An 11,213-nucleotide genomic window follows, 5' to 3' on the forward strand; every position below is an offset into this window, starting at 1 on the left:
AATCAAGTTTATTCTCCAGAGATGTGGCACTTTCATTAATTAGCTTCTTTATTCTTCCAATGTAGTGTAATTTGAGGATTTTAATGTTGTTTACCAAATTCATGATGTGTATTCTTGAATTGTATACTATTTATTATTATCGCTCATTATCTAGTGAAAAAACTAATGCGGAAATATTCAACCAAAGTGTATTCCATGATAATAACATGGAATGCATACATCTAACCTAAATACTTGAAACGTCTTTGTTTAAAAAAGGGTTCTGGTCAATGTTTCGTGGTAGATTACACGTAAGTTACATGCTAAACAACAATAAGATTACATGTTAACTGCATCATCAATACCTCAATAAAATATTCTGTAACCAAACACAAATACCATAATTATACTATGAATATACAATACAGAGAAAATGTACAGGTGCGATTTACATACTATTAAACCATGCATGAAAAAAAAATCACGTAACTTATTTGACTTTATTAAAGTAAAGTTTAGATTCTAATTTATTTTCTTTTCAAACAATCATTATTATGAATATGATTAAATATATACAAATAGCATGTGCCATGTAGGTTTTTATTTGAAATGTAACATACACATATAAGACTTTTCACTTCATAAAATGGTAAGATTAGACACTGACAGTGACACCGTCCAATCATCCTTCTCGAAATTACAGTTAAAATATAAAACATTCCTGCATTTATGTACTGATGGTTTAAAAGATAAGGAAAATGTTGCCGCGGCCATGGTTTCACCAGATGAAGTGTATGGATGCCGGCTACCGAACAACAGCTCAATATTCTCGGCGGAAGCGCGAGCTATCTTCCTCGTCCTTGAATATATTAAAAAAAATAAATTAATGAAAGCTGTAATTTGTTCAGACTGTTCAGACTGTCTTTCTATACTACAATATATATTTCTATAGCAATAGAAATATCTAAAAGATTTTCATTCATAATACATTAATACTATATCATGAACTTGCCTTTACTTTCGTATTTCTTTTTGCTGAGTTCCTGAGCACATTAGAATACCAGGCAATGATAAAGCAGATCATGCCGCAAAGTAAGCTTCATCACTACCACCTGTTGTGTTTAAACTTCATTTTACCGATTTTTAACCATTTATCAAAAACAGTTTAACATGTCAGTGGCTGAAGGAATTGATTCAATATACCAATAATAAATTGCACTCCGTAAGACCTATCATCGGCGAATGGTAACCATGCTATAGAGACAACCATTGTGACGAAGTTTTCCTTTCCCGTCTTCGGATGGGCCATGCATACCTTACGCATTCAAATATGTTTAAAGACGGAGATAGTCCTCGGTAAATAGAATGTGATGAACCATTCGCTGTTATTGGACTGCATTGACCTTCTGTCTAGTCGAGACGTTACAAGTCTAAAGACCCGTTTTAAAACTGTTGAGATTAATAAAAGTCTAGGTTATCTGAAAGATGTTGGCCTGTATTATTGACACATACTTACCATTTGTTTGATGTTATTTCCTTTTTGGATCGCTGTGTGTCACCAGTTAATGGCCCTAATGACCTTAAATGTGTTGACGGGCTGTTAAGATTGTAAAACTAACATCCTAATATTGTCATATCTTCACGTACGTTGACGTATCATGAGACTGACGAGAGGAGTGACGCCTTGTCAACATAGCATAGGTAACTCAACACAGCTTGCAATCGTATATACAAAAACATAATTTTTAAAAAGTGAAATGTTAGAAGTTCAATGCAGTAGTCATAAATATATTGATCTGAGTGTCGCTTAACCTACAATATAGTCTTCTTCGTCATCGATGATGGTCAGCTAGTAATGTTCATAGTCTTTCCTTCCCGAATTCTAAAAGGAATTCTAGAAAAGAATTCATTTCTTTACTATTTAATAGACATGTCGCTATGCTTTCTGAAGTTTCGCTATCCATTTGTTTCAGAGTCTCTTTTATAGGGTCTTTTGAGTATTTTCCTTCATCGGTATATTTTCCTCCTAAAAAGATACTTCTAAGGAGATTTTCTTTTTTCTCTTCATTTTCTTTGCTTTTCAAGATGCTTGTACAAATTACATCCTCGATATTTCCAGAATCCCACAGATAAATCTGTTTGTTTATTTTTAGCCAGTCTAGGATGTCTTTGGTGGTACAACTATATTTGCTTACTGGCAAATCAAAAGCTTTTGCCTTTTGTTTATTTAACTCATGATGAGTGTCTATTAATTCTGAAGGCAGCACTACATCTTGAATGAATGAAGCTATCGTGGTAAATGACGGCTGTTCAAGGTCTGTATCTTTAAACTTCAGTGCTTTTCTTACACTTTTTGTATTGATGGTAAGAGTGTCCAAAACCGTTTGAATCCGTTTTCTCATTTCTTCGTTTTCATCTTCGCCCCTTTCCCCTTTATGTTTGTATTTTTTTCTTCTTTGAAGAAGAGTTTTGACAAAGAACAGTGTTAATTTTCGCCAGTCCTTGTTGTGCTGTGGTCTAACGTTTGCCATGCACTTAAACATGGCGTCCTTGTCAAACAGAAACACAAACGGTATTCCGAGGTTTTCTGCCAAGTGTTTCAAAGTATTGTACGTTGTGGTACCGTCGGTAGAGATTACTTGAATTCTAGCTATCAGTTTCTGCAAGCCATTTAGATCGTTTACTCCCCCAGGATGCTCTGCCTCCAAGATGTGATCAAATACCGACCCAATCACGGATTTGTCTGTGTTGCCTTCGACAAACAATACACCTGTAGCGTACAACATTTCTTTCAATTTGTCCTCGAATTGATGAATGTTTTCGACTTTTTCACTCAGTTTAAAAACAGAATGTTTCCAGTTGCGTTTTGCGTCTTGCTTCCTCCTGCATATGTACATTCGAGACATTCCCCATCGGTTTATCATTGCTGGCTGATGAGAAACGAACACCAGCACCTTTTTCTGACTGCCACTCTTTCGGATCACCAGGTCACGTAACTTTTGAATCATTGACGGATGCATGCCTCGATCTGGTTCCTCAAACATAATTGTTTGAAATTTTTTGTGAGCAAACATCAACGAAAATTGTCTTGCTTCTATTACTCCCTCTGGTATTTTGAGAAATTGTATATCTCTTGAGCCGTCATTAACTGTGATGGTAGAATCTGGATTCATTTTGAAGGTGTATTCCAACGGTTGAACGATTGTATCGAATACTTTTTTTGAAAAATCCTGGTCGACGTCATCAGATTCCAACAGCTTTTGAAGTATCTCCGCCTTCTTTGATGCTGTTTCGTAATGCTCATTTCCTATGCCAATATTTTGAGTATGACTCCATTGTATCGGTCCAGGAGAACGTATCGAAAACGTAAGGACAACAACATCATGTATCTTCTGTAGTATATCTTCACAATTCAATTTTAATTTGTCACTTGTCAACGAATGATAACTATCAGTCTGTTTCAGTTCTTGGATCATTTCATGAAAACTGTCGAGCGATGAGTGGTTCTTTTCCAACTCTTCCAATTTGGTTGATATTTCGACTGTTTTACGACAAAAATCAAAGTATTCGACATTTCTTGTATCAAGGAAATGATCTTTAGGGACTGTATAGCAATCTAGATAACATGTTTCTGTGTTCGGAATGCACACTAGTTTGTCCATCTGTGTTTCGTCCTCTGGCAAATGTTTTACGCAGAGATAAGAATAAAGCCAACTTCCTTCGGGGAGTTCATCTGATAGTCTTTCTCTTATGTAATATTTACAAAGAGCAAACGCAGGGAACTTTTCGTCTGTTACTCTCGATGTTGAAGTGTTGGCTTTGTTCGATAAACATCGTCTGACAAGATCAAAAATGGAGCTTTTCCCTGTTGCATTCGCCCCAACAAGGAAGTTAGGTCCATCCTGAAATTGTATTATCTGTCGATCTCGAAAGCAAACGAAGTTCTCGAACACTACCGCTCGAAGCATTTGTTTCTGTAAAGTAAAAGTAATATTTTTATTATTTCAATGATATACTGTTTCCAAATCAGTATGCATTTATATAAATGGATGTACTATAATAGCCGTTAAGACTGTAATGATAATAACTGTAGTAGCGCTATGTGTTCTTAAATCATGTTAAAAAGATATAAGATTTCTAATATAGAAGAAAGCATGAAATACGTTACCCGGGCATATCATACCATTTCATAACTACATATAGTTATGCCCGTTTGTGTGTGCACACACATTCATTGACCGTGTGTTTCTTGTTGACGTGAATATTTGTCCATCTAAGAGGTACACTGCATTATGTCACTGTAACGTAGGACAAGCGATCGAGTAGGGTGTTTTTGAAATGAAGACAACAAACGGTTTTACATGAAACTATTTACTACATATATTATATACAGATACATATAAATTTCACACTAAGACACATTCACACTCACTCCAACACGAAAGTTCAAAGTTCATAGTTCGTTATCCACGACAGTCACAAGTTTCCCTCACGACAAACATCACTAAGGTCATAATCTGAACCGCAATCCAGGCACACGGACAAGCGCTCCGCAAGAATGTCCGGCACAGCAATATCAACACAAAATACTTTCCCGGAGGTACAGTATAGAAAAATAGATGCTAGCACAAATAATCTGGCGCAGCTCCGCAGTGGCTGGCTATCTCACCAGTACGTCCATAACACCAGACGTCGACCACATGTAGGCGTAGTGATACCGCCCGCTCTTTCCCTTAGCACGCTGACTCGCCTGGCACACCAACGGAACTTCCTGAGGCTGACTCTATCTTGGACGAGTCCTGACGCCGAAGCCGTCGTGTAGCAGAGTCCTATTGGCTCAGGGACTAAATCCCGTCATGGAGAGCTTAAACAAACACACACAACAAACATGATAAGTTCTCACCTTACAACAATGGCAAACAACAATTAATATACATTAATATCCTAACTCTGATAGTTATAGAATAAATACCCAAATTAACTACTAATATATGCCCAAATATTAATAATTAGATGTACAAAATACTAACATAAACCCGTGTCGTTCCATTCCTAACACTAACATCCATGTACACAATAGCTAAGCTATGTCCCGTAAGGGCTTCCGTACATTTTTAAACAGGTGAAATTCACCAAACTAATTTACCTGTACTTTATCGCAACTTCAAATGATAATTTATATTTCAACATAGGAACTCTATACACACTATAACTAACACCATAACATAGCAATAACCACATAATCATTTATAACCTACATTTAAACAACACAAATATCGATGTAAACAATGGTTACGCCTGATTGGACCGCACGTTAAAACAAATGCTAAAAGACATTTACCCGGAAAAAGACATCCAAAGTAAGAAATTATAGAAGCAACCAGAAGACTAAAACATTAATAACTTACCCCGGTCTGATTTCCGAGCCTGTTTCCATTTTAATAACCGACAATCGACCACAGGCGTTCACAAAACAGCCATTACTCTAGGCATACCCTACCTGTAGTCACGTAGATGAAAACAACATTCCGCAACATTGAAAAATGTCATTTCCGGTGTTGAAATGTAAACACGTACCTCACTGACCAGTGGTCATTTTTTCATCGATATCATGGTTTTTTCGCCGATTATGATGTAAACAGAAACACCAGATGAAGATAAGTAACTGTGTAACATTTTAGTATGAATATGACATTCTGTTTTCCTCATAATATGAATTAATTCACTCTATCTGACCAGTGTGTATCGCCCGACTGACCACTCCACTCCCGCCATTTTCCTTTGTTGTCAGCTTTCGCTTGCTCTAGATCTGCTGTTGCTACTCATCATGGCTGTTGAACTGTCTAATAAAGTCAAGAAGAGTGTCCAAGCCATTAGTGATCTCAGGGACCCTGGTGTGGTCCGAGAAGTTGTTTCTCAACTCATGTCTAACTCCTTATTCAAGGACACGCTCCTGTCCAGCTTAGGTATTACTGCCCTCAATGATCAGATTAAGTCTTTGGAGCATGGTATTGACGACATGGAACAATATTCCCGTCGTAATTGCTTGAAGTTCATGGGTATTCCGGAGTCAGAACATGAGAACACGGACAAGCTTATTCTTGATGCATGTAATGATACACTAGGTGTCATGGTTACCGAGTCCGACATTAGCAGGACCCATCGTGTCGGCCCCATCAATAAGTCCTATCCCAGAGACATCATAGTTCGCTTTATTTCTTATATAACCAGAGCCAGTGTGTACGATGCAAGATTCTCTTTTTTCTCTAAGAAAAGTGACCACTCAGCATCCCCTACTTCATCCCAGCATCCGTCTAATAAACTCTTCGTCAACGAAGCGCTTACTAAGTTCAGGTCCACACTATTCTCCAAAGCCCGCTTCCTCAAGAAGGAGGGCCACATTTCATGGACTCAGGATGGCAGGATAGTGATACGGAACCTCACCGGTGACAAGCATCAAGTTACCAGACTAAATGAGTTATCTTCCTACCCTGACCCTCCTCCCAAGGGACAAGGACCTAGAACGCTAGCTCAGGGCCGTGGATCCAGTGCCAGTATACATTAGCTACATGTACATGTAGGCCCGTGTGTCAGTCTGTAATATAAATACATTGTATATATAATTATATGCAAGTGTTTATGTAAATACCATAATTTAGTTAATAAATATAGTTAATTGTTTGACTCTTTTTTGCTCTATATAGTTTACTTTATTTTTATTAGAGTATTGTAGTATATCAATTTTATGAATGAACTATAACTACAGTGTACTGTAATCACTAACAGATATACAAAGGTACATGTACCTAGCATTTAGCTTATTTATGTGTCATTACATTGACTGGAATCTGTAAATTAATTAATTAATCAACCTTTATTTCTGATATAAAAGAAATGTTTATAATATATAAGCGTGTACATGTACTTGCAAAGTATGTTTTTCTTTAAAGGACCATATGCAGTGTCATTTGATGATTTAGTGGCAAGCATTACGTACATGTGTGTCAATTATTTATGATTATACTTTAAACTAATATACATTCTAGCATTTATATATATATGCATAAATCAAATCATGTTTGGAAATACAATTTATATATATGTATATGTATATATACACTGTAGTATTTATATGTGTGTGTACATATGTATATGTTGCATGAGCTATTGCTTCAATTAGAAAACCACCAACAAATATATACATAACTATCCTATTGACGGTATAGCTATTGAACTGACTGAAACTTATAACTTATGCAATTCTATTTAAGTTACAATTGTTTATATATGATTAACCACGCATGTTTATTTGCGAGCTGAATTAATTTTACAGCTGCCATGAATATATCTATCATGTAATGATGTAATAAATTTTGACAAACCTTGTTTATGTGCCGGCTGAAATAAATGCTTAATCATGAAATATATCTTATTCTTAGCTAGCCTATATCTACAAAAGGACCATACTATTACATTGTATCCTTAGATGCATATTTATTTGTACCTTGAACACGTGTTTGATGTCACTCTACAAATATATATTGTATACATGTACATAGTATACATGTAAAAATCTACTGTTGTATGTGTATTAAGTATTAACTATTTGCTATCTTTCAGGTTAATCATATATTGTTTCACTCTACTCTGATACACATGTACATGTACATATGTATAGTGTCATGCAATATTGCAGCATAATGTAAACAAAACTGTACATGTTGTATTGTATGCAGGCTTATAGCTGCTGCTTGCTATTTTTAAGTTTTAATTTTATATTTAATATATTTTAATCTAGAATACTTGGCCATAAAATTATGATTTTCAATATGTGGTAATAATAAATAAGTTATAATCACTTACCTACAGCTCCCTGACCATGTGTTGTTTAGTACAGTTTGACGTTGATATGTGTTCCTTCATTTATATGGTTGTGTCTATATGCCCACTGCTTTTGGTAAAGTTTGACTTATTCCACTTCTCCAATTCCATTTACTTCTTTCAAAAAGAAATTATATATTAAGAAAATACACTATGTGTTCTTATGTTGTATTGCATAGAAATAATTCTAGCATAAAATCTAATGAATCCCTAATTCAAATCCAGTTTGGTACACTACTTATAAGACTTCAAAACTTATATACACTTGCACATATAATGTAGGTTGAAAAATTGTGTACGCTATCATACCGGCGGTCGACCCGTACGATCAGTTGATTGGGTTTGGCGATAAAACTACACAAATATGTAACTTATGGTTTTCCCCATAAATAAAGAAAAACTCATCCTGGACGACGCTTAGTGCCACCTTGAACTAATATAACTAGCTATGTATGCTAAGAGAACGCAATCCAAGTCAAGGTCTTGAATACGCTTAATTCTATTAATAGAACATCGACCATGTGAGAACCATGGTATTGCTGTAAATTTGACCCCGTGTGTTTACTCCGACTATGAGCCGGTTAATATCTTACGGAACCTTATTTAAGGTATATTTATTTATTGTTCTGCAACCTTATCCAATTTGTCTACCTAATGTATGTATCCAAAAATGTTCATCCGGTGTCCGGTCGTCATTGCCATGTTATCGCTGTATACCCTGCTGCTGTGTTTACATTATCTGTCTGTTGATCCTGATGTGTCCCATAAATTGTCAATCCACTATTTTTGATAATGGCTGAATATATAACCTCTTGTGAAGAGACACAGCAGTATATTGGAGAATTTTATTGCATTGAATCTATAAACAACACTACATATCACTCTTATATTCAAAAACTAGTACTGCTTCTTTGTAATGATATACAACTTAATCCAGGACCTAATCTTGGCAGTGTAATATCTCACCTCAATGTCAGATCTCTTAGAAACAAACTTGATATTATTGAGGCTGAATTACATGACAGTGATATATTATGCCTAACAGAAACACATCTTACTCCTAATATTCTTGATTCAGAGATCACACTTAATTCATTCTCCCACAATATACATAGACTTGATAGAAGTACAGGACCAGGAGGAGAGTCATTATTTACTGTAAAAATACTATACATAGTAAGAGAAGGTTAGATCTTGAAAGCAATGATGTAGAAATGATTTGGATTGACATTTCTTCTAATAACAAAAGAGTATTGTTAGGTTGTATCTATAGGCCAGAATCTACTGTAGATTATTGGGATAAGTTAGACCACGTTCTAGAATATACTTGTAATACAGGTCTTGATATTATAATTACAGGTGATATTAATGTAAATATGCTAAATATACCTGAGAATCACCACTTAAGTAGACTCTTAGTAAAGTATAATTTTGTAAGTTTAATTAATGAACCAACACGGATTGATGAGACAACTGCTACTGCTATTGGCATATTGTTCACTAACAACATAAGTTTAATTAGAAATACTTCGGTGAATACTCCAATATGCAGTGACCATTGTATTGTTAACTTCTCTTGTTGTAATTCTGTATTAAAAAATAAATCATATATGAAGAAAATACTAGTTTATGATAGAGATGATTTTGATAAGATGAATAGAACGATTGATAGTGTTGATTGGGAATTACTGATAGAAAATCATAATTGTGAGGAATTTAATAGTATTTTAACAGAAACAATTATCAAACAAACAAAATTATGTGTACCATGTAAACTTATAACGGTCCGACCCAATGATAAACCCTGGATGAGAAATAATATCAAACTCAAAATTAGACAGAGAGATAGAATACACGCAAAAGCTAAATGTAGTAATTTTGCTACAGACTGGGCTAACTTTAGACAAATTAGAAATGAGGTAGTGGATCTTGTTAGGGAAGCTAAAAAACATATTTTATCAAATTAGATTAATCTCTCCAAGACAATTCTATTCCTGCTAACAAGTGGTGGAAAATTGCTAAGTCAATAATGAACTCTAATAATGTTTCTACCTCTTTACCACCTCTATATGTAAATGATCAGTACGTCCATCATCCATTTGATAAGGCTGAGTGTCTAAATAATTATTTCATTTCGATTTCAACAACATCTGAAAAGCTGGATCCTCTACCTCAACCTGATAGTAACTTTCCTTTTAAACTAGAAAATATTACCATTTCTGAGCAGGACATTAAAGATCAACTTCTTTTACTTAATGACAGAAAACCTCCTGGTCCTGACAATATGATACCTAAAATAATAAAAAGATTAACCTCCACATTAGTGCGCCCTCTTACTCTTCTATGTAATAAAACTTTTGAAACAGGTACTATACCAGCATCTTGGAAATCAGCTGATGTTAATGTTATTTATAAAGGGAAAGGCTCTGAAAATGATGTATCTAATTATAGGCCCATATCTATCACATCTTGTTTTAGTAAAATTATTGAAAAAGTAGTTTTTAAATATATGTTGAATTACCTAAAAAATTGTGAAGTAATTACTAAGCATCAGTCAGGCTTTTTACCAAAAGACTCTACTGTAAATCAATTACTGGAAATATCTGAAACTATTATAAGTAATTTGGATGAAAATAATGAAATTAGATTTGTATTTTGTGATGTTAGCAAAGCGTTCGATAGAGTTTGGCATGAAGGCCTATTTTTTAAATTAGAATCATATGGTATAAGTGGTAATGTTTTGAATTGGTTTAAAAGCTATTTGTCTGATAGGAAGCAAAGGGTACTAACTGAGGGTTTTCATTGAACATTTAAACATGTTAAAGCTGGTGTCCCTCAAGGCTCAGTTCTCGGTCCATTCTTATTTTTGGTTTATATTAATGACATAACTGACTGCATCACAAGCAAGTTTCAGCTGTTTGCTGATGATACATCAATTTTTGAAGTGATTGAAAATAATTCTGGTGAAACTGCACAGAAATTAACCTATGACTTAAGCAATCTAAATATATGGGCTAACAGATGGGATATCAAGTTTAATCCTCAGAAAACATAATCTGTACTTTTCTCAAGAAAAAGGAAACAAATTAATCCTGATATACTGTTTGCAGGTGATTCAGTCAGCTCTGTCAAGATTCATAAACATTTAGGTTTAAGTAGTGATGGTAAATGGTCTCACCATATCTCTAATATATACAATAAAGCCTACAAGAGAATAAATATTTTGAGAATGCTTAAACACAAAGTAGACAGAAAAAGTCTAACAACTATATACACTTCATTTATTAGACCAATTTTAGAGTATGGGGATGTCATCTGGGATAATTGTACAAATCGGGAAAAAAACTTATTAG

General features: G+C 34.7%; 1 protein-coding gene and 1 long non-coding RNA gene across 2 annotated transcripts; both read right to left on the reverse strand.

Moving 5' to 3' along the window:
* Positions 1-467: 467 nt before the first annotated feature.
* Positions 468-3,947, reverse strand: LOC132564706 (uncharacterized). The gene is made up of 2 exons (XM_060229336.1): positions 1,496-3,947; positions 468-838 (listed from the first exon to the last, which is right to left on the reverse strand). Exon 1 carries the CDS (start codon positions 3,945-3,947, stop codon positions 1,839-1,841), a length of 2,109 nt encoding a protein of 702 aa, XP_060085319.1. The 3' UTR covers positions 468-838; positions 1,496-1,838.
* A 387-nt stretch (positions 3,948-4,334) lies between these two features.
* On the reverse strand, positions 4,335-6,525 carry LOC132564708 (uncharacterized). Its single transcript, XR_009554904.1, has 2 exons — positions 5,388-6,525; positions 4,335-4,843 (listed from the first exon to the last, which is right to left on the reverse strand). It is a non-coding gene; the product is annotated as an uncharacterized LOC132564708 (long non-coding RNA).
* Positions 6,526-11,213: the final 4,688 nt, after the last annotated feature.

Source organism: Ylistrum balloti, unplaced genomic scaffold (genome assembly GCF_031769215.1).
Source record: "Ylistrum balloti isolate Yb309-2 unplaced genomic scaffold, AGI_CSIRO_Ybal_v1 Utg372596, whole genome shotgun sequence".
Taxonomy (NCBI): domain Eukaryota; kingdom Metazoa; phylum Mollusca; class Bivalvia; order Pectinida; family Pectinidae; genus Ylistrum; species Ylistrum balloti.

Coding starts and splice junctions, on each gene's coding strand:
- LOC132564706 (XM_060229336.1), bottom strand. CDS start 3,947: ATGCTTCGAGCGGTAGTGTTCGAGAACTTCGTTTGCTTTCGAGATCGA.